The 24,978-nt window shown below is 35.9% G+C and overlaps 1 protein-coding gene across 3 annotated transcripts in view; it reads right to left on the bottom strand.

The window, feature by feature from the left end:
- Window positions 1–1,967: 1,967 nt before the first annotated feature.
- The window catches only part of ZNF654 (zinc finger protein 654), a 37,647-nt gene continuing 14,636 nt past the window's right edge, over window positions 1,968–24,978 (bottom strand). For 2 of the 3 annotated variants that reach the window (XM_068908980.1, XM_009675244.2), the window contains 7 exons: window positions 23,039–23,120; window positions 20,906–21,041; window positions 16,394–16,596; window positions 15,489–15,628; window positions 10,340–10,481; window positions 6,311–8,621; window positions 2,399–5,886 (listed from right to left, as the gene is read on the bottom strand). In XM_068908980.1, coding sequence (XP_068765081.1) covers window positions 5,879–5,886; window positions 6,311–8,621; window positions 10,340–10,481; window positions 15,489–15,628; window positions 16,394–16,596; window positions 20,906–21,008 — 2,907 coding nt within the window. In that variant the 5' untranslated portion in view covers window positions 21,009–21,041; window positions 23,039–23,120 and the 3' untranslated portion in view covers window positions 2,399–5,878. Of the gene's footprint in view, window positions 5,887–6,310; window positions 8,622–10,339; window positions 10,482–15,488; window positions 15,629–16,393; window positions 16,597–20,905; window positions 21,042–23,038; window positions 23,121–24,978 lie in introns of all 3 variants that reach the window. The other variant, XM_068908970.1, reaches the window with a different exon arrangement.

The raw sequence follows: 24,978 nt of genomic DNA, 5'->3' as shown, positions 1-24,978 counted from the left end.
ACTAACATGTTATGAGGTAGGCCATTGATGAGAATGCTTACAACATTACATTGGGTTATCCATTAGGGATACTGTTCTATTAAGAAATTGTTACTTCTGCCTGAAGTTGGCATACCAAGGGACTTTAAACAAATTCAGGGCAAAAAAATGAAATGTGGTGTGTTAATGTACTCTGTAATGAATTTATCAAATGACTTGTGTATACATTGCAATTTTGACACTCGTTTTGCCTCCTACATGCATACGCCATAGTACCAGAGATTTGAGATCCCTTGTCCTTATGCCCAAACTTAGCATTTTTTTTTTTTTTTAAAGTCAGACCTTGTCAAAATTATACAAAGTTGAAAATAAAAATTAAATTTTAGGTCACACAGAAATCATCAAAATTTTAACAAAGACAATCAAAACCTGAGATAAGAGAACATTAAGAATTTACAGAAATAATAAATGTAATAATCCAGCATTTTCAGATGACAGTTCATATTAAGCTTTTTAAAGCCAAAGAAACAGCCATTAGATTATCCTTAATCTTGGGGCTACAGAATTCAAAAAAGGAATTAGAAAAAAAAGCAATGAAAACAAATTTATCACACCTAATACAATAGGAGTATTGTACAATAGGAGTACAATACTCCAATACAATAGGAGTATTGTACTCCTATTAGTAGTATTGTTAGAAATGGACATAAGCTTATAAACTGCAACTGAAGCTCAGCTCTACGTGTTAGTACAAACCAATGTTCATATGCAGTTTAAACTAACCCTTGTTACTTGTAGTATAGGGCCACTGAAGAATTTTGACAGTTGCGTGATGGAGGAAGAGACTGGAAGCAACAATATCTTAGGACTCCTACATCCAGATTGGCTCATGGTCCTACATTCGTATTTCAAGCCCTACACAAATGGCTGAAGAGTGGTTAAGCTCCCAAGCATTTTCAAACCATTGTCCCCCAAGGGTACCATACAATCCATTAAAACAATCACGAGTTGGCACATTTCTTTAAACACCACATATAACCTTTCCTTGCAAGCCTTAATACATTCCTTCCAACACTACTATCTCCTTCTCTGGCATGCCAGCTTTATGCTATTCTCTCTGCATGTTATTGAAAATTCTTAGAAAACACTACACACACTCCCTCTTCTTCCCATGTCAGTAGCTTTGAAGGCCTATGCATCCCCTGAGATCCTAAGCCAATTTCTTAACAAAAATCTTATTTTCCCTTGCTATTGTTTTACTTTTTCTCTTTGGTTCCCTTTATCACAGAGTGTATCACCCAAATGATACATGATGGTTTAAGTTATTTATGTATATATAGTAGTTAAGAAGTCTGGTTCTCAATGAATTTGGTTGACTGTTTAAATGACTTTAAAGCTGCCATTGTTGTGAAGATGGTTTGACCCAGTCAGATCTGAGGAGCGGATTGCCTGGTGTCTAAGCATCAAACGCCGACTGAAATTTTTACTTGCATAGGTGCGTTCATCACGCATCTCAGGCTCTGACAACTAAAAAAACTATTTCTCCCCTCCACATGCACCCATGCTTCTCTTTCCAAGAGATTATCTATTTGTAAAGACTTTTTAATAATACCATGGCTTTTTGAAGACTTATTGAAACAAATAGTAATTAAGAGGCCCCAAATTTACTGGAGCAGGTCATTAACAGCTAGAAGGTGTGAGGAGGTCTGTTAATTTCCTAGATAGTCTTGGAGAGACTTGAATAGAGTCTATTGAAATCCAAATATCCGCACACATGGAATATCAGGAACTGAGAGCTTTACACAGGTGCTACACAACATAATCATATACCCAACATAACATGGTAATTATTAACACTGCAGCAATATTTTCAGTGATCTCCCAAAAGACAAGATCAGTTTCTATTAACAACAAAGACAATGTTTTATTGAACAAATCTATGTACAGTACAAAAAGTTTTCAAAATGAAACACTACTGTTGATTTATTGCAGTTTGATGGCTCAGTTTTAATTTGTACTCTTATATAAAATGCAAAGTAAAATAATTTAACATTCAACAAGGAAGCACAAATTTCCTTTCTTGCTGAACCTGTAACAGCTTTTACAAATTAACAGAGTCCCAAAATGCATACACTGCATTTAATCAGAAAGGTGTTATACAGTACCAAATAAATTAAGAAAAAATAACACTACCACCCCATTGAGTCTTTCATCCATACCACTGGTGTTAAACAATGAAAGAAATGAGTACAGCTGAACCTTCAATGTGATAATAAAATCACAAAGTTTAATGTTATAAATTATCCAAACTATACAATTTATATAGTTTTAATGCATATGGCTAAATAACCAAAGTACCAGTGACCTTTCCCCACAGATAAGACCATTGTCAACCTACTTTTGATTTTTTTTTTTTTTTGTGAAAGGTGCCTATCAAGCGGCAACTCTTTGAAAATTATAACTCACATGACCCTTACAGTGAACCATGATCAAGTTAGAGCAGACAATCTTAAAAGCAAAGTCTAAATCCAAGTTATATCCACCTGGAAGAAACATGATTAAAATATGATTATCAGCATGAAATGCACAAACTTTGATCCAGCAAAGCTCCTAAGTTCATGTATAACTTCAGGCAACAAATCTGCATGCTTACATTACACATGCACTTCGGTATTCATTGAATCAAAGCAATACATTTTGATGAAGTCTTTCCAATTACACCATACAATGCTTAATGCTAGGGGACGGGGTGGGGAAGGGGAGGAACCTTTCCATTTTAGACTTGGAACCTTTTTCAGCCCTAGAAGTTGCAGACTCAATATCAAATAATATCCTACATACTACAGAATCCTAAAAAGCATGTAGAATAATCCCACTCATATTAGAAGTATCTTTTTGCTCCTAATTCAAGCTGCTTAATACTGCAACTAACTGAGTTTACCAATAGGAATTAGAGAACACTTTTTAAAAAAAAAAAAAAGACAATGTCTTTTGAAGTAAAAATCATTACTTAAAACAAAAGTGTTACCACCCGCTTCCTACTTGAAGTCAATTTAACATATTTGTGGTATCTGTTAGGTGATAGCTAACGTTCACCTACATAAGAATTCAGTTTTCCAGTTCTCCCAAGTACATATATGTAACACGTGGTATAAACAAATGGCGGTGTCCAAGAAAAGCATCTTTGAACAAAAGTGAGTTTAATGCAGGTACAAAAAATTATGGTCACAGTTTATGCATGTACATAGATGCATTTATCTACACACTTTAAACCAAAGAAAAATACAACTTTCAATCAATCATGTTTTAAAGCATCTTCAAACACGTGGAGCTCCAGAAAAAGGCAAAAAAGCACCAAAGATTAAAAGTACACTTAAAGATTTTACATATAAACATTTTTGTCATATCTACTGACTGAGGTTTTAGATTTTTAAAAACTTAATACTTTAAAATTAACCCTTATTTTTTCCAAATGTATTTAAGCAAATTCAATTAGATTAACAGTGTTAAGCAAAGAAAGGGGGGCCTGGGAACAGTCAAGATAATAATTGGGTCCTTAAAAATTAGTTGATAACTTCAAAGCAAAAAAAAAAAATGTGAAAGTGCATTTGGCTGATAAGGTCCCCCTTAATTTCATGTTAAAACAACTTTTAATGTATTTATATATGTAAATATATATGTGTGTATATATGTGTATATATATTAATGATGCATTTAAATCCACTTTTTGCAGCTGCAAAAAAATTCTTTGGTGCCTCAAATGTTATACAGATCTAAGTGGGCCAGTCATTGGTATTAATGTTATGCACACATACCTGTGATCATAATTTTATAACCTTTCACTTTAAGCCAACTCAAAGTTAAGGCATAATTTTTTTAAAATTCAAAAAAGTACAATTTTGAATGTGTTCTTTTTACCTCCTAGGAGGGGAAAAGGAAGCAGAATTAATGCAAATATCTGTTTGATTCACAGAGGATTATTAGCAGAGGCATTACTGAACTATTACGTTTAAGTTCCAGAAATATTTAAAAGCCTATTTTACAATGAAATCCTTAGGTTTGCAAGAGTGAGTCACTGCTACAATGAACAGATCTTTTATGCATCTCTCGATTTTTTACTCATTGGTTATTACATATCTGTCAAATTAAGCAAGTTCTTAAATATCATCTTACTATAGCGTACACACATTGTCCTGAACTACTCAGTAAGCAAACTAGCTGAGCAGGAACAGTTGGTCTTTGCTGTCCTACATTTCTGTGATGACTCCATCTGTACCCACTGTTTTTCATGACTATACCTTCTGCACCTATGAGCACATTAACATTTTCAGCTAGTGGCACAGAACAGGATCCAAAATAAACATTTTTAAGTTGCACAGACAGTATAAGATAGTTATTAGAGGGTAAGTTAGCACGGTAAATAGACAGTCTGTATATTTGCCGCACTTCTGCTTGGGGTCAGAAGGCCAAAAGCTAAACAGATTTTTCATGTTCTGTCTTTTAATGTGATATACAAAGGTGAAGGACTGAAATTTCCTATCTTCCCAAACTCTTTCTAGTTCTTTTTATGAACAGCCAACTGCTGGATAAAGTGCTTAGCATCCAAGTCCAATGCCTTCACTAGTCTCTGGGAATGGCTCTGGGAATGGCTGCTTTTTCAAGAAATGATACTACATAGGCTTGCAATGTTTCTTAAGGCAGAATTGTTGCATGTTTTCTCCCTTGCTTTAGACAGTAGATAATTACTTACAGTACTGAGTTGTGATCTACCACTGCTAAGCAGTATCACATAGGTGAAACAGGCTCTTCCTGATCCATTTTTCTGAACTGGCCTTTCTAATTCAACACATGCACTGGTTTTGTCTGTCTTCATTAAAATTTTTTTTTTTTTTTTTGCCTCCAGGAAGCCATTTTTCAAGTTCTTTTCAGTCCTATCAACAGCTGAATGACCTCTCTCTGTATTTGCATCAAATTAAACTCTGCCCTGCTGTGCAAGTTCACCCCTCTTCACACTGTACTTGTTTCAGTCTGCTTCTGTTAAGGTCCACGCAACTTGTGCATGTACTGCTTGCATTAGTCTTCCTGCACCTAAAACAGATGTTCTATATGACACTTCCCAATAGCCTTAACATACTTTTTACCCTAGCCTTGAAAAGGACTTATCCTGCATGTATCCAATTTCCACTGTGTATGACTTACACACTTGATATCATACCAACACACTTTTCTTTGCATACTCTGTACTTTAAGAGTTTGGCCATTAGAGCTGCATTCCATCTATCTTAGATTTCTCTCTACATTCCTCTTTCTGGAGGAAGCTTTCTTTCTCAGTACAAATTTATTGATAGTGCCATGTTTTTTTAGCAGGTAATGGAATCACATACTCAGACTCTGAAAAAAGAATGCCTGGTTCCTCTGTCCATGTCTTATATCATAATTACTGTGATACTTTAAGTGATGGATGGAAATCCTCTAACCACACATGAAACTTTTCTAATTAAAGCAGCTTAAGGTATCAGCTGTTTTTCTTTCCATAAGGAAATTACCATACCCGCTCTCTGTTTGCTCAACTGAATGCATTATTTTCCTTACACTTCCACGTTAGAAAGACTGTGCCGCTAAGCTTCAATCACACATTTGAAACGAATGTGGCTTTTCGGATTACTGGTACTTTGGGGATTTTGTAGCAACCTTTCTGGACTCATAACCTGCACAGCTCCTATTATTCCTCTGTGAGTTCTATCTAGAAAATGTGCTTTGTCTTTATCAAGGTCATGTTTCTCTTTAGTAATTTGAGACTGCTTTGTGATTAAGGCCAACTGGGAAACAAACTGATGCTTCTTCATGTAGTGTTTTCTTACACCACTCCTTGTTTGATACATTTTCCCACAACATTTAATCAGGCACCTGTAAAACAGAATATGTTGGTTATTCATTTTTCATTTTGGTCTCATAAAAATCATTCTTTAAACTGGAACATTGCTTATGTTTTTCAACACGTCTAGTTTGAAGCATGCAAGGAAAGATAGAGAATTATTCCAGTCTGGTTCATGAAAAGTCCTTTCCATTAGAGCTGCCTACCAATTTTCACCACCTCTTTCTCATTCTAAACAGGAAGCATGACTAAACTGATCTTCCCATTTAGTGCAATATTGTGATTCAATGTTCAGGACCCTAGTGATTTCAGTGACATTCCTCTTTTTAAAATCTGACATACTACAACTGCTTAGGAGTTATATGTGTCACATCTATTAGGTTGCCTATTTCAAGAGCCATTTTTGATTGGTATTCACCTCTAACCAAATACACCCAAAAGAACCATAAGACTTACTTTCATCATCTGAATCGAATCCAAAGAGCGTCTGACATTTCTTTTGTGCAAGGTGAGCCTCAAGTGCTTCCGAATTACAGTAGATGGTCAAGCAGTTGCCACATCTAAATCTTTCTGCTGATTTGCTACAAACTTTGTCTTGCTCAGAATGAGCATCTACTTTATCAGTCAAAATTTTTCTACGTTTTGGCATGCTAATGTAACGTTCATCAAGGTAACTTGGAGGCAACGGTCTAACGTAAGGTTTTGTTAAGATGACACCATATGAAGTATTCTCTGTTGTCTGATTTGGTTTAGAAGGTAACTGCGAGGCAGTAGCATTATTTTGTGGTGTATCATGACAGTTCTGTAAAACCGGTAACACTGACCCATTTTCTGTCCTTGTTTCATCCGCAACTCTGTCCAAAGCTATTTCTGATGACTTTGATGATGTCTGCTCCAGGTCACTGTGTCCATTGACTAGTTGGTCGGTAGCAACATTACAGTTTTCAGAATTTGGCTGTAACACAGATGTCTTTTGGTCTATCGAGCTTAAAACTGTAGCACTACCCTCAGACGAGCTTTCATTTCCATTCTGAACTACATTATTTGCTTTCTTCTCAACACTTTGAATGTAAGTCTTTGGTTCTGTAGAATCCTTCCTTGACTTCCAAGTTGGAATTGGTAAATCTACAGTTTCTGTTTCATTAATAGATGCATCATTTTCTTGGTAACTACAAAGCAGTTCTGAAGAGTCATCCGAAGAATCTTTTTCACTTGCCTCTTCTGAACATTCTGGTGTTTTATTTAAATAATGCTGAGCCTCATGTTCATACAGCAAAGGGAGCTCTTCAAATAGCTCACAGCACTCTGCAAAATTGCACTGAGCTTTAAAAACACTATGACTTTTTGTATGTTCTGCCAGCTCAGTTGACAGCTTAAATCTCTGATTACAATTAAAGTGTAAACAAAAGTAAACATTTGGATACACATGTCTCTTCAGGTGGTCTATAAAATGTTGGGAATCAGCAAATTTTCTCTGACAGAACCGGCATTTTCCTTTATTCCATTTCATTATATGTTGCTGCACCTTTAAATCAGTTGGATGAGCTTTTCTTGCGTGTTTATTGAGGAATCTTATCTTTTTAAACACCCTAGCACAACCATTAGCAGGGCACTTAAAGCTTCCTTCTTGATCCATAGCATCCATGTCTTTTTGAGGGCAAAAAGCTCCATTTACTTTATGAAGGACTGGCGACTCTTTACTGGAGCTTTCATCATCTTCCTGCAAACTTTCTGTATTTAAAGCGTCAGGGACGTTATTAAAACAACTGTCACAACTGCTGTTTTCAGTAACATCATCCTGGTCACTTAGATGATTTTCCACCATATCGAATATCTGTTCAGTATTCTCTTCTTCCACATCAGTACTTGGAACTGTTGCAGTCTCCAGGTCGTTATCTTTAGAGCCATCAGAATTCCCATTTTCAAGAGAGACAGAAACCTCAGAACAGTCTAGTTCATTAAAAACAGGAGTCTCCTGACTGTCCTCCAGAACTGCAGCAAGATGCTGCCTTTCTATCTTTCTGACATGATTTTTTAAGTGCTTCAGCATAAGTCCTCTTTGCCTGAACTTTCTGCTGCAAAGTACACAGGAAAAACTGCCTTTTTTCTGGTGAGCTTGGGCATGTCTCACAATGTGACCGCCAAGAAATTCCTTGTTGCATATCACACAGCGGTGCTTCGGTACAGTATGATCTAACATTTTAGACGTCTCAAGAGCTGCATGGTTCTTTTTGGCATTACCTTTAGACTGGGCTTCAGACAGGTCTTCAGTGTCAAGCTCCCCATTACTTGCATCTGTTAAGCAGACATGGTCTTCACTTAAAGCCTTATACTCTGTTATCTTCTCTGTATTTGCAGTAGAGTTTTCCAGTGTACTTTCACTTAAACCAGCAAAGGCTTTATCCCCCAATAATGCTAAACAATTCTGCTTGATCATCAAGAAATTCCAGAACTCAGGATCAAAAAACAAACCTTTTTTTAAAATTGGAAGTAATTCAAAACGTACACGGTTTTGAACAGAACTAGTGCACTCATTGTATTCTTCATCTGCACATTTATACAAATGTTCAACAGTGTAGTATGATTCCAGGGTGCGCTCAAGAAAAAAGATCGAAAGCGCACAAATTCTGAGGATCTCCAAGTCATTTGGCAAAAAATGAGCTATCGCTTTATATATGAGACTTTTCATGTTGGGATCTTCACGGAGGTCCAGCTGTAGGGCGCATCCACATATCTCAACGCATATCTGAAGACCATCTTCACCAACCTGCAGAAAGGAAATGACAGTACACAGTATTGTATAATGTTATTTTCCTTATGGGCTTGCAGAACTCTCAAGCTTGAAAGTCGAACAAAAAAAAATCAAATCAGACTCAAGAAAAATAAACTAACTAGAACAAACAGAGCTCAAGCGTCAACATTCCATGCATCTATATTCATCTACTTGCAAAATACTTAGGAGTTCAGGAAACTTCCTGCTAGTTACAGAAAAACTGCAAAAAGTAAACCTTGTCTAAAAGCATGTGTATTTTAAAATAACGCTAAACAAGACCATAAAATATAGGTAAGGAAATGCCCATGAATGCTTGGTTTGCATTGAAGGCTTTGCAGCTACTGCCAACAAAGCTACAGACATTTTTGCCACGTGCAGTTCTGTAGTTAGAGACAATTAATTATTTGGGGATGCCTTAGTGTTTATAAAACAAAACAGCAGCTAATCTGTTCTGATCCAGCACCTGCATCCTAATTAACTAAGCTGTTTCACTATAATTGGACAGTTACTCTAAATTTTGCCCCTGTTCTATCTCATTTAACTTGTACTGCAGAAAAAACACAAGCTATAAAGCTATACTGTCCTCAGTTTTCAGTGATGATCAACAAAGGACAGCATAACTACCCTCAGTCAAGCAGTCTATGAGTCCTGACTCTTCAGCACTGACAAGCTATCCTTCCAATTAGCAGAATTCCCCTTCCACGCTCTAGGCTAGGGGCTCCACCATGAAACTTAAAATTGGGAGGAATGGTCAGAAACATACTGCCCAATGTATTGCTGCTTAAAGCGAGAAGAATTACAGGAAAGTTTAGGTATGATTAATACCAACCTATACTTAAAAGCATGTTAACAAACATATATACAATGTCATATTTAGTGGTCTATTAAAATATTATCATTCAGACAAATGAAAGATTAATTTTTAAAGACTAATGCACCAAGTTATTAAGTCATCAGAAGTATTTTAGAACATATACTGAGATTAAAGTCTTAAATAACAGCAGATCAATGCATTTACTTATAACTGTACAGTAGCACCTTTGACAAAATAAATTTATTGATTTGTGTAGAGGCCAGTACACTCTTCAAATATTTAGAGCATAGAATATGAAGAAGCTCCGTTCAATCAGGTTAATGATGAAAAGCAACATTTGCTTTGAAACAACCAGCACACCTGTGTGTGAAGCATTGCATATTGCACTAATTTTTTGCACTGTTTTGTACCGGACTGCAACATGTTAAGCATGGAATATACTACAATTCTCTGAAGCAAAATTGTGTCTTCTATTTTAGTCTAACTCTTTCTTCCTTTATGTTATAATAAGCACTTTTTCAAATTTTGTTGGAACTGGTCCAAGGGTTCAGAATTTGACAAGGGAGAAAGGCAGATATAATGAAAAGAAAGCAGGCTAAAAACAGCAGGTATCTTTCACAGTTACTTCATATATTTATTACCGATTTCCCCACTTCTTCTACAGGACGACAAATTTGCTACAACAGATAGAAAAAAAGGCTTATGCACAACAGAGCAAGGACTGTCATAACACCGAGGCCCATTCTGGAACTTGACAAAACTTCAACCTCTGTGTCCTTCCTTAACCCCTCTTCACTCCACAAAAAATGGTCACTACATAATATAACTGTCACTTCTCTCCGGTTTTACTAGTAATAAAAAGGAGGAGGAGGAGGGGGGAAAAAAACATAAAACTTACTTCATCCTTAATGACTTTCATGAAAGGGAAGATTACTCTGACATTTGTAGCAATTCTTAGAAGCTGGTAGCATTGGTCAACAAATACTTGTTTTGATGGGTTAGATTTAAGCTGCAATTTACTCCAAATGAAGATCAAGTCCCTATAAGTGCAGAACAAAATATTTTGATTAGATTGAGTTTTAAAGAACTCTACAGCTAAGCAAGATGTATTTCTATGAACAGTTATTTGCATTTTCTGTAACTAAAAACTTATTTTTGATATGTGATTTACACCAGTCTAACACCACAACAGTACACAACATGCACAATGGAAAATGCAACATAATCACTTTGTTAAAGCATTCAGGGTCTCTCCTATCACTGTACCAATTAAATATGCAACAAAATATTACTAGATTTAGTTTTGTATCAGAGAACAGCATAACAAAAGCAAGTGCTACAGCATCTAGCCCTTAACACCATTACTGCAATAAATGGCAGACTGAAGAGGCAAGCACCGTGTGCACTCCAACTGTATTTTGGGATTAAATTACTTTCAGTGCAAGGATGAGGAAAAGAAGTCTCTGAATGTGGAAAACCAGAGCATAGTAGAAAACTAGTGTCTGATACATTGTATTGATATGAAATATTGATGTTTTCCAGCTATACACATTACAACACAATTGTCTTTTTTGACTGCTATCATTGATCTCTCTAGCCCATAGCAACTATATGAAAGTATTAGCCCCTACTGCTAAATACTCATATATCAACATGATGAAATAACATTTCTTCTGAGTGATGTAAGGAAGCATAAGAGAAGAACTGCTAGCCTCATGTACACGTGTTTAGTCTATAAAATATAGCTGATAGAAGTCTACAGCCAGTAAAAAGTTCTATGCTCTTTAATTCAGAGACTCTGCAAGGCAGCTGGACCTTTATTTAACTAAAACGTCAAGATTTACCACTACATCAAAGATTTTACCCAGAAGTAGATATGGTCAGGACCAGCCTGAAATCCTACCACAACAATACAATGCAAACAGGGCCCCGGGCCCACCTCGACTTTCATCTCCTGAAGGAACATGGTTTTTTTTTTTTTTTTTTTTTTCTTTCCACCAGTCTCCTCCCTCAGAAAACCCAAACCCAGTTACTGACAAAATATTTGGCAAATCTTCCAAAATCTCTAGTCTGTGCCAGGTACAAATCAGGAAAACCTTTTGTGACTAAGCTTGCCTAGTCATGTCAACGTCCGCACGAAGAGAAATGACAGAACTGACTGACACTACACCAACTTCACTTCTAAATTGAGGACAGCTCTATAATGCCACGTGACTAGGTGCTAATTGGGCCAGACATGAGATCTTGATTGTCTTCTTTTGTTCAGAACCCAAGAAAAGGGAAGTCAGGAGAAGCCTTAAGCTTACATGGGACAGACAGCTAAGAAGAGAAGTTCTGCAAGCCACTCTACACACAGAAAATTAGTCCAATAGGTTTTCTAGAGATACAAGCTGTTCACTTCCACTTTTACCAGGTCGCAAATCTAAATGTTTGAATGCTCTTTGCAAACCTTATGTGGAAGTCTGAAACTAACCAGTGTCTCCACATACCCAACCATTCATTTAAACCATTCATAAAATTCAGCAAAATTTTCAGCCTAACGCATGAAAGAAAGAAGGAGGCTGTTAAATAATAAAGCTGTTCGAACTCAATGCATGCTGCTTTTGAACAGAATAGCAGATACCACTCTTTCCTTTATTCTGCTTTATTTCATACTATTTCAGAGCAAGCCATTTCAATGCTGACCCCAGAGAAAACTCAATTTATTTTCCTGATGGATTAGCAGCTCAGTGGCTTACGAGGTGTTCAGACAAGTATGAAGGCTGGCACAAGAAAAGAGCAGAAAAGGGAATGGAGAAAACTGAAAGCTGAAGGAACAGCTCCATAGGTAAAGAGCTAGCCATTAAATCAGTTTAACCAGCATCTGACTTGACCCTGAAGTGAAATATTTCAGTCTTATTCCTCCATGTAGCCACTGCGGCTCCTCCTTCTCAGGAGGATTTCTGACTGATAATCATTAAGGGTTAAAGCATTTTCAAGGAACTGATTAGATCCCATTTCAATAATTTACATGCTTTGGATACCAACTTTAATTAACATTGAAGTCAACCACATTTGGGACATTTGTGTATCACTGACCACAACACAGATAATATTTGAGATAATATAGCCAGGGATAGCTTCCTAATTGCTAGCATAGTATGCTAGAGAAGTATAGTGCTCTGTGGCATTTACCCAACTTCTTGGTTAGAATGACTTTGTTTGCACTCAGGCCTGTGCTTAAACGATTATTGACAGACTAAGGGCAATTTATATTGGTATAGCAAGATCAGAGAATTGGGTAGCTCTTCACCATAGGCAACCAGACATTCTAGCCTGTTAAATACTCCTCCGCTGCCCCACCCCAAATTACCACAACATTGTGTCCCGCCATCAGCAAGATAGTTTAGCCTGTCCTAGCTTACCTAGATCTAAAACCTTTGCTATTACTGTAAAGGAAAAGTCTGTCTTTCCTTAAATATAGACAGCACACCACCAAAATGCAGATGCTAAACAATTATCCAATTCAGTAACACTACCTAAAAGCCAAAGATTGATCAGATTTGTGTGTGTTTGGGCGGGGGGGGGGGTCTTAATTTATTGACATAAGAACTACTTGCAAACAGCCAAAACTACCTTTAAAGGCTGCCTGGCATAGAAAGCAAGCCATTCTGCTAAGCCTATCCCATAAAAATTTCTTGCTGTCTTTCTGAAGAGAGAGACATTTTGAGAAAGGTATTTTGATACAGGAAGGGCATTAATCACATCATCATGGACTGATCTATCAATACCTTGTACACATATTATTTATATATGTACAATATTTCTAGCAAGATTAAGGACAGCTTTTTTGTGATGCCTGTGTAAGGGGGCTTTCACTTCAGAAAAACAATTTGGATCATCTGAATCTAGGATTTATTCTTAAAACAACTGAAAATAGTTTTGGAACAGTGCTGCTCAAAGTCCATCTTTCACTGAGATAGCATGAGAAGTAATAGTTTCAGTTCAAAGATCTACTTCATATAGGCTGCTTCACATGACGAGATAACAATTATCTACTGTTTGCAGCTTCCTCATCTGCTTTGATATCTGTTATCTTTGCCAGTAGATTTCGACTTAGCCAGTAGATTTCGACTTAGCCAGTCTGCTAGATCTGCAAGATGCTCAGTCTTCAACAAGGCTACATGATTTTTGCTGTGCAGAGCACTGAACAAACAACAAAGACAAAAAAACAATCCTCTGGGGAAAAAGGCAAAATGTGAGCTAATTAAACCTGACTCCAAATTCTTCCAAAATTTGAATTATGGTATAGTCATCCCTTTTTGCTTCATAAGCTTTGTCCTGATTTGCTTTATCTGTTAAGCATTATGCAGATTTCTCCTCTTGTTGGGTATGTAATTGAGACTGCTAAGCATCAGTAAAGAATCAAGCAATTATTCTAGCTGCACAGATATAACTGCTCTAAATTCTTTCAAAGATTCTCAAATTTTATATTCTGAACAGAAATTAAAATATTAAAAGAAAAATGCTTCTGTGATGAACAGATAACGAACAGTTTGATAGGCACATCTAGAATGTCATTGTTGATGTCCATTTTGCCAGAATATTATGACAGACATCTTGGTTTTAGTAACAGTTTTTACAATGGATAACGCAGAACTCACTGTTACGCAGTTGATAACATGAACATGCATGTTATTACTGCAGAAGGTATAAAAAGCAAGTTTTACCTCCAATATTTAAAATGCATTTCTGAAAAGACTGAAACCCTGAGAAACAGAAAGTGCTTTCCATATAACTGATTTTTGTGGGCTACATCTCGAGATTTCTTGATAGATAAGAATTCAAGTGATACAGCTTTTGGGCAGGAATTAGCAGAGCTGCCTTCCAGTTTGAAGTTGGTCCCTGGGCCCCAGACAAGCCATATACCTTTTTAGTTGAGCTGCTACACCTGTATTATGGGCACAGTCATGTCCGCCTTGTTCTGGACAGACTACGGATGAAAAGTGCTACAGAATAAATAGGTATTACCAATACTCTGTATTATACATTTATTTCATAACCAGATTTCCAGTGGTTTTCATTCAATAAAATCAATTACTTGTCCAATAGCTAAGAAAATTTTATTAGAGAAAACAAAACATTCTGTCCAATCTTCATTACTTCCTCTTAAAAAAAAAAAAAAAAAAAGATAAGACATCTTATTTTTCCATTCCCTGAAAATGAGGAACAGGGAAATGCTTTCTAGATTCCATACTAAAATTAGTTTTATAACTAATCAGATCAGTAATTTGATCTCAAATAATCGGGAAAAAAAAAATCAAAGCTTTGCTGACTGAGCTTTTTGCCTCAACTACATTAGACCAATTAAGCATACTTTAGCAATGCATGTATACATTACTTTAAGTACAGAAGTTGTATAAGATCACCTTTCTTAGACATCTCTCAGACCTCAGAATGAAGTTTGTTCTGACAATTCTCTTTAGAGAGTATATATAACCCTAAAAACGTCCAACTATCCATTTGTGTGTACAAAAACATTCTTATTTAAATCTTTTATAGAGAGATACCATTTACCTTGTGGCTCTGTTTATGAAGTAATAATTTGCATAATTCATAGCATAGATTCAGAATAAGTTTTCTTTCCAGACACATTTCTAACATGAAACAGTTTGGTTATGAGTACAGTCGTGTAGCTGGACAGCAAAATATCTGCAGTGCCAAAGAGTCTACAGGCGGCTTATTGTTACACTTCGCTAAATAATAATTGCTATGTTTATAGGCATTTACAGCCTAAAGTATCTAAAGACTCACCCTTCTGTTACTTTGAAACAGTTAAGTGTTGAATAAGTGAAACAGTTAATAAGCACTATGTAGGCTGCCACTGTACAGGACTGTGTAAGAGGTAACAGGCATAACAGATGTATTCGGAACGTTTAAATGTCACGTTAGAATGTTTTTATCTGGTATTTTAAAGTTCAGCTACATCTCAAAGTTAAGATTACTTTCTTTTTAGTAATAAGCATTTATTATCTGCTAAGCTGCTTCACCAGAAATAAAGTATTTACCATATACAATACATGTCCCCATTTTGGAGCTGTGGGACTAGGAACGATTCACATAGTTGTAAGGCTAAGGTAGTCTTCCCTTCTTTTTCAGTGTTGCAGATGATCTCAATTCCACTCTTGCAATCAGTCCTCAACAAGTGCTATACAATTAAAATAAAATCAACTTAGATAAATTTGCTAACATGAAACAAATACCTATCAGACATTGTTATATTAAAGAAGCCACTGTAAACTTTAGAAATTCCTAGCAATAGGATTTTCTTTGGCACAACTTTTGTGTTGGTCTGCAAAGAGAGACTTTAGACAGATTAAGAGCTCTTCAGTATTTTTTTTAGAGTAACAACAATCAGCATAATTGTCAGCATAAATTGTCTGATACACGAAAGCCTTTTTGGTACAAAGGTAGCCTGTTTCTTAAATGAGGTTAAGAAAAGCATTGTTTTGCAGTAAGTGCTATCAGTGGTAAAAGTATGACCACATTTAGCTATAGGGTGCTATTTTACATACTGGGGCAACAGTAAAGAATCTTTGTTTAGCTAACAAGACTAAACAGTGTCTAACACACCTGACTGGCATCAAGTATGTTTAAGTGCTTTTGCTAGCCCCATTATAAAATAATAGTCAACAGACTGAAGTTACAAAATATCAATGATGTAAGTTATTTAGGGAATATACCTGTAGGCAAACTGGACCAAAAAATTGCATTTAGGTCAACAAGATCTGGAGTTACTTACATTTATCTTTTCAAAGCTTAAGTTACTGAGTTAAGCAACACCAATCTAGTTGCCTGATTTTATGACATCTGGTGCTACAAAAATAGAGTTCCATATGCTCCTTTTGACAATTTGTATACAGTAAGTATAATGTATCACTTCATAAAAAAAATGTATACTGACAAACAATACCTCCTGGAATAGCTGATCTTCTAATGGTGACATATAAAGACAGGTGAAAAGAGCTTGATGGAAATACAGATCTTTACTGATATCTGGATGATTTATGCAAGATTTGATAAGAGCCATTGCCTCAGGGATGCGTTCACAGGCAATAAGGTATCTGGCACGTAGTTCAAAGAACAGTGGATTTTCAGAGCTTAAATATTTGTTAACTGTACAGAAAAGAAAGATTTAAAGGCAATTAGAATATGAAGTCCAAACAATATATATACTTAAATTTAATGTTGTTTTTATAGTGCAATGTCAACAAATAATATATAAAACAAAAGGGTCTGCCAAAGAAGCTATTAAATATTTAGGTAAATATCAATAATCTGTCTTTCTGCTTAGAAATAAATTGTTATTTTTCTTACACCAATGATTAACTAATTCAGTATTTTGTTCCTAGTAGATCAGCACAAGGTGCTGCAAAAAATTAATAAAATAAGTACTATTTAGAAGTAGATATGAACATTTTCCAGAAAGAAAGTCCCTCCCCTTCTCAGCACTAGAGTCTGGCTGATTGTCTGAAGTATAGGATCTACATCACTTTCCACACTATAGCTACAAATGTTCAAAACAACTCACGATACTCCTTACCCATTAAAATGCAAGAATGTGGAGGGAGAAAAGTTCCCTACAATTCACAGGCTGTTGCTTTGAGTAGCATTGTACACCTTGATTTTGCTTGGATAAGCGGAAAGTGCCCCCTGCCCCCCAAGTCCTGCTGGACGCAGTTCTAAATCTAACTGCCTGAATATCTTTCAATTCTAGCCCCAGATTTTGGAAATCTGCTTTTCAGAACTAGTAACTCTAATCTTAAACTTAAAGCTACAATTTTAATGAAACTATTGCAATTGAAAGATAGATACTTATAAAATACTTAACGATACTTATGTAATTGGGAAACAGTGAAATATATAGACGATGACATGCTTTAGAACTCTAGTTGAAAAAAATGATACAGATTCTAGCATCTCTAACGACTGACAGCTAAAATATCACTCAGAGCTATCAAATTTCAAGATGATGCTTTTATTTTGAGAATTATTTGCATCCTGTCAAGTAACACACAGTCTAAGATGTTAATAATGTGTTAATATTTATGTAATGCATTGGACAATATGGCCTGATCCTCTGCTTATAGTCTCAATAGCTACTTTAAGACAGAAATAGTCAAAAAAGACAATTTTTAGTGCATACACTCTAGCACTGTGTAAGTGTTCTATATGCAAAGAAGGAGAGATTTTGAGTTAAAGTCAGTGAAAGCTAGGAGCAAGCATGGGAAGTTTTTATGTTAAAAAGAACCTGCATAAAAAATTACAAGCAACTGAAAGCAACAATTAAAAGGAATCAAATAAAATAAATGAAGGTGGTTATTGAAAACCACAATCTGAAAAGCAAAGAGTAAAATTTCCTCTGAAATAAAGAGATTTGTGTAACAAGCTTTTGATTAAATACATATATGTACATTTTAAAGGACCCAGGGTTTGAAAGACATCCCTTATACTCGACCAGGGTTTGTCTCTGTGCTATCTGTATTTCTATGGAGGCTACCAATACGATGTACAAGTGAGAAAATGTTTAGGGAATATTATTCCAGGTGATAAGGTTTTTGATCAAATTTCTTAATGGATGTACCCTATAGGCTCCACCATAAGAGCAGATCTTATTCCCACTACCCACTAGCACTTCTGGGTACAAACACAGTAAAGAATAATACTGAAAGAAAAGTCAGTATTTAACAGTGGTCATTTAACTGCTGGAAAAAGTAATTACATAGAACAATCTTCAAAGGCAAATAAAGGTCCCTCCTTTTTTGAATTAATATACTTAGGATCATAAACCCAGTCATCAGTTTCATAAGCAAACTCTATCCAAGAGGTTATAGGATACTCATATCAATAAATTAGGCCAGGAATATTTAGCTCTTGTATCTCCTAAGGTTTTAAGAAAAAAAAAAAAAAGAAAAAAGAAAAAAAAAAAGAAAAAAGAAAAGCAGTACATATAGCAGTTGACTTTAACGTCCTTTTCCCTCAGACAAGGGGAGGAAAGACTGCAATCTACAATACTGCTTGACTTTTTAAACTTACCATTTCTATTTTCTGGGTTATAAACTCTTAGGCCAATATGCCCCTTCACTCCTTAAATGAGAATTTCACTACTGACAGCATGAATTTTCAGTGAATGGGTCTCCTGTATACTCCACAACTGCTCTAAGACCTTGAGCATCAACTAAACAACTCACAGGATTCTGCTCCCTTTCTATAGGGCAATGCCCTCTTTTTCCAAAGAGGCATTTACAACTGTTCTAACCCTGCAAAGCAAAAGACAACTGCCAACTGTAGTAGCATTTAGATAAATCTGCTGTATATTAGAAACACCTTGGGGAAAATAACATCTATTCTTGTCCAAGTAGAGTGTGCAGTCCCTTGCTTTAAAGTAATAGATATCAACCATAAACTCTGAAACTAAGTAACTGCTTACATCTGAACTTTTCCTCAGTCTGCTATATTTTCTTCCTAAAGTTCACAGTAGCCTCTCTCATGAAGTAGTCTCCCTAATCTATTAGAAGTTTACTGTTGCCATGTTTCAAGAAAGTTAAGGGTCAGATTAAACCCTGCTACTTTTCTTTAAAACTAAAGACTGCCTTCCTTTCCAGTCTTCTCAAAATGTTCTCAATTCACGTGCGAACAGGCACGACAAGCTTTGTCTTGGCCTAGCCTTCTCCGCCTAACTAATGAATCTAAGATAGGATAAGGTAGTTCCTATAGAATATATCATCAATTTGACTTTCACAAGCAATGGCTGGCGATTCAGTAATAACAGTTTTCCTCATTTAAAATAGCATCCCTGAGAGAACAATATGGCCAAGTTTTAAAATATACACCAAATCCTGTCAGCCTATGAAGAATAGATAAAATGTTTGCTCTGAGTCAAACTTCAGGAGAACCCAATTTTAGAGGAAGAGACAAAAAAAAGCTTCCAAAAAATATCATCAATAATAAAAATGTTTGTCATTACAGATGAGATATGACAAAGGTGCATGTGTAAATCTGAAGACAAAAGGATGAAGAATACCTCAGAAGAGGGGAAGAAGATGTAGCCTGCAACAAAAGGAAACAAAGATCATCTAATGACTACAGGTCATTCTTGCTCTGCCAGATTAAAACTCAGTAAAGATCCTCAAACTGTTACTCACTGTATAGAGGCCTCATGCTGATAAAGGAAGTCAACAGTTACAAGGAAACAGACTAAACTTATTCCTTGCTGGAGACATGGAGACGCAACAGAACAGTTCTATTTACTATCAAGTCATAAGTACTTTTTTCTTTCCTGGGACTTCTCATTATTAGTTTTTTTGGATTACAACTCGATCTTCCATTTGAGACCTAGCGTTAGATCATAATCACCAAAACTTCTAGAGTTAATAGTGTGATACAAAGCAAGTAGGCGACTACTCAGACTATGTCGCCTGAGTGATTACCCCACAAGAGAGACATCGCTTGAGTGATTACCCAACAAGAGAGACAAAACAATTATCAAGGATTTCCCACTTAATCATATTAACTTGTTATTAAACCACATTCTGTAGTTAAAGAGGTGGCTCATTGAGCTATACTGACTTTACGGGCCTCTTCCTCCCACTGTAGAATGAACATGTTGTCATAAACACACAGTAACAAATTTGAATCATGCACTATATAATGGTAACTAGAAGAGAATAGTTAAAAAGAGTATTTTCTGTCACTATCAAGTGGAGACACATTTAAAGAGGTCCTCTGTGAACATTACTAACCTCTCATATAATACAAATCACTAAGCAAAGACTTACTTACTATAGTTTGGATATTTGCCATTTTTACTCTTATGAACTTCCACGACAATTGGGTTAGCTATATTTCCATGCACTGTTGAAAATGCTGTTTTATTCTGAAGCCTTAACAGAAATTTAACAGCACTCTTTCTCCTAGCCCCACATGGAGGAATTACACATACTATAGTAATAACAATAAAAAAAAAAAGTGTCAGATGCAGTCATAGACCTCATTCTAAACAGACTGGGAAAATAAAAGCCCCAAACTCAACTATTTACAATTTAAAAAACAAGAAATAAATGAGTCAGAGCACCACGAGACAAAATTACACATCAGGACCTCCACTCACCATGATACTTCAGCAGCCTAACCGCAGCCAAGTCTTTCTGTGTATTCTTTTGGGGCTCAATATCTTGATCTGATAATTCATTTTATAAGTGACAGTTCAATAGCCTAGTAATCTTATCACTATTCTATAAAAGTAAACTTAAACTACAAGCAAAAAAATGCAGTTTCCTTTTTAATAAAAAAAGGATGGGTAGCTACAACAAGAAAAAAAGGTTAGTGACCAACACCATATGACAACACCTGATCCTAATATGAATAATGCATAATTCAACACATTTTTCAGTACTCTAAAAAATTCATGTAGTAAATGAAGTACCTAATTCCTGTGATACAGGCTTTGCTTTAAGAATTGCTTGTAATACTGGGTCCTCCCATGGTCCACCATCTCGGATAATTCGAGTCACTAGTTCCAGGTTCATATTTCTGTATCTATTTAGAAGATTCTGACATTCCTATGAGTGAAAAATAAATGCATGAAGTTAGAAAAGAGAGATGTCTAACAATAAAGTTAAACCACCTAAAAGACTTAAAACAAGAAAATCCACATATGTTTACATATTTCTCAGTCAACAATTCAGCCTCTGAAGTCTTACATTGATTAGGCCTATACAAAGTCCTAAAGCAACAACTTTCATTCTCTAAAAACAGTAATATGCAAGTGTGGAAGCCAGAATGTGAACGTCCTCTATTGGCACTCAGTAAGACCATGCCATTTGTATGACACTAAGCAAACATCTTTCCTTGAATTTGGAGGTATTAGTGGCATACTCTGTGGGAGAAATCTTCACCTGATGCTAGTCTGGATCAATTTATGCATACTGACAGTGGGAATCGGGATCTGGTGACCGAGTCCAAACTCTATTGAGTTTTAAGGGGAAAATTTAAATTAATCCACATGAGTCACTGGGCCCCATGCAATCTCTTTTATCCAACGCTCTACATAGCATAAATCACGTATGCCTTCCAGCGCTTGCTTAAAATAATCTGGAATCAGTTATTTTCATATATGCCAAGATTCCTTCTATTGTTATTTGCTGGTGAAAACACCAACATTACTGTTAATCAATCAGCCCAAAAAGATACCAAAGTTTCAAAAGAAGATAAAACGGTGTTTTAATTTGTCTTTGGTTGTTTTAATTGTTCCTTTTGGGTTTTAATCTGTTGTTTCCAAAAGGGCTAAAATGACTATAAAACTGCAACTGAAAGATGGCTTCTATTCACATACAGCTTCAGATACCCTTTTTAGCTGTAAGTTCTTTTACCTTCAATTTCTTCTGTTATATTTAGAAGAGTACAACCAATAGTAAAGGACGATTAAGTAACTGAAACAATGCTTTTCACTATCACTGTGGTTATACAACAGATTCAGAAATTCCTTGTTAAGAAAATCATGTAAAGACATATTTTAATGCATTCATTGTTTAAAAGGTAAGGCAGTTGAGTTATACCACAAAAGCAGAGAAGCAAGTACTATACATCATACTTTTTCCTCAAGATCTCCGTCTGGTTCATACGCTGTCTTTGAAGAAAGGCACTTGAGACTGCCAAGATGGCATGTAATACTTATGCAAGGTGCCTTACCTACTCTTAGGGCTGCTAAAGCCACTCCTTGACCCCATTCTTCAACTAATTCTAATCATACACTTAATTGCTGCTGTTTTGATAATTAACATCAGTAGTGCTGACACATTAATTTGAAGCAGCAGTAGCAAACAGGTATCAACATAAATATAACAAAGGGATAGCTATTTCTCAAAATGCAGTTTCATTATCAGCATAATAGAAGAAGCAACCCTCCTTTTCATCCTTTCTTTCCAAACCACAAAGCTTTCTTTCTCATGCTGGCACAAGCATTTGTGTTTCCATGCAGTGAACTCAGTTCAGAAAACTGATCCATGTTGAAAAGCTTATCTGGCAAAAAAGGTTAAATTTTTAAAGCCAGGATCAGTGCTCTGATGTAGGTGTACCTAACCACACAAAAACTTACCCCCGTCTAGGCAAGAGTTTAGAAGTTTTAACCAATGCTAGTTTATGCTGATTTGAAGAGTTCATTAAAAGTTAGCTTTAATTTCAAGGTTAGTTTATAACAGCAGAGGGAAACTTCAGGTTTCATGCTGTGAACTGTTACAAGGCACTGGATGACAGTAATCTCTGATTAGGCATAAACCAGCAGAAGGCTTCCCATTTCTATATGGGAAACGCACAAAATTGTCTTTAATAGAAAGACTAGTACTACAAAGAAAGTGAATTGCATTTTACTTGGTCCAGATAGATTCAAATACAAATAATTATGGTGAACGCAAGAATAAATGGCTTCAAATTCCCTATATATAAGTAAAGCAACTATCTTCTTTCACTATAATGGCATCTTTCATCCAGGTTTAATTTAAAAAATTTCTTGTACTAAAGTAATATTACCAAAGATTTATAGGAAAGTAAGCAACATTACCTGGATTGAACCTAAAATATCTTTCAAAGGATCTTCATAGAACTCATCCTTTCCAAAGAACAGCAGCAATTCAAAAAAACTCCTAAAAAAAAAAAAAAAAAGTAGTGACAAGTCAACCAAACTAAAAAAAAAAAAAGTTAATTCAAAAATAAAACAATCACAGTGCTATTGTTCTTCATAGTATTAAAAACAAAACAGAACTCTTATAAGCTGTGGACCCTTGCCCATCCCAACACAAGTCACTAAAAAATTTGGCTAACGCCCAGGCTCCCTGAAACACTACTCATATTTCATAAGCTTTAGGTTGGTCACTTGAGCTGGATTTCAGCAGTTAAGACTTTTCCCCCGCAAGCAAATTTTTCATCAAGCATGAAATCACAAGTAGCATCCATTCACAACTATAGATAAACTACCTAAGAAGTCCAAATCAACAGTAAAATATATTTAACCATGTTTAAACCCCCCCCCCCACACACCTTTGTCCTAACCTCAAGACCTCACAGTACCTGCCTGCTTTTCTCTCCCAATAACCACAACATCATCCATACTGCAGTTCCCCATCCACCGTTACAAAAGGGAACGTTCTTCAAAAAACTAAAGAACTTGTCAGATAGGTAGTAATTTTGTAGAAGAAAGAGGACAGCTGAAAAACTACTAGCGTGTGCACCATATATAAGGAACAACATTCAAAGAACAGTAATTTTCCTCAACAATTCATATTTTCAAGTATGATAAGCCACTTTCACTGACACATTTAGGCCATTTCAATCTGTCCTGACGTAATGCCCACTGAAGTCTCTCTAGGAAGAGGGGAAGAGAAAGTTTAAAGGTGCTACTAATTTCATATATCCCAACAAAAGCCTTTGAAGATTATTTGCAAAGATAGATTTGGTGGAAATATGCAAATAGACCTACAGTCACCTTCCGCATGACACTCAAATGAACTGATAAAACTCCAACTTCACCACAGACAGTTTTTAGGCACATCAGCTTCATGTGCAGCAACAGGAACTTGCATATGTGTCTTCAAAAGAGGCAAAAGATAAAGGAGCAGAAGAGGATTGAAGTGCTCAGCATGAGACTAGATTCAAGCTGAATAAAGTATCAATCTAACTACAGCTTCCATGTTTTCCATCATCTTAAAATAGTCGTCTGACTTTTCTTCTTCTTCTTTTCAATCAAAATCAAGGTAGCTGCATCTTATAGATCTGCAGACAGCTCCAGCGCACCTGCCATTGCTCTTGCCTTCAGCTTGAGAAATGTTATTGCTATTTGGAAAAAAGTTAACTATCAAGCATTACAGTAACGTAACCTGAAATTGCTAATTGGGATAGTTATGAGCAGCAGGCAAAAAACAAGCAACTGTGAGGGGGAAAACGATGATAATTCAAAGCCGAAGGAATATACAGTACTGAAATCACAACTGCTTGCACTGAGGGCATTTTAGAAACACGACTGAACAGCAAAGGCTTTCCATCTCATAACAGAAGAAAATATAAACAATTTTCTTCTTAACAGCGTTCCAGACATTTTACAAAATGAACAAGGAGAGTAAGGAGGCAGAGAGGAAAGAGGCAGAAGAGAACTCCTGAAGAACTTTCAGCACTCTTCCGATTATAACTTTTGACCCAAGATCTTACTGATGACAGTTTCTTTCCTGACTAGAGCATTTAGTTTTTTGTCGCAACATCTGTTGAAGTATAAAAGGTAGATTTTCACAAACAGCTAGATAAGGAACTAGAAGTTTTACATAATTAAATTCACTGTGCAATTACCTCTCAAATTAAAGTCAATCTCATACCCTCAGTACATCTGAGTAACACCCAAAGCACTCCTATAAAGCAGAGCGCCTTGTTTTTAAATACAGCAAATCCAAAAGAGTTTAAAGAGTAGATTTAATTCAAGTTTTCTCTCAAGAACATTTTCAGAAATGCTGTGGA

This window comes from Struthio camelus, chromosome 1 (genome assembly GCF_040807025.1).
Source record: "Struthio camelus isolate bStrCam1 chromosome 1, bStrCam1.hap1, whole genome shotgun sequence".
NCBI lineage: Eukaryota > Metazoa > Chordata > Aves > Struthioniformes > Struthionidae > Struthio > Struthio camelus.
Note: the sequence above shows the minus strand (reverse complement) of the source record. Positions and strands in the feature narration are given on the sequence as shown.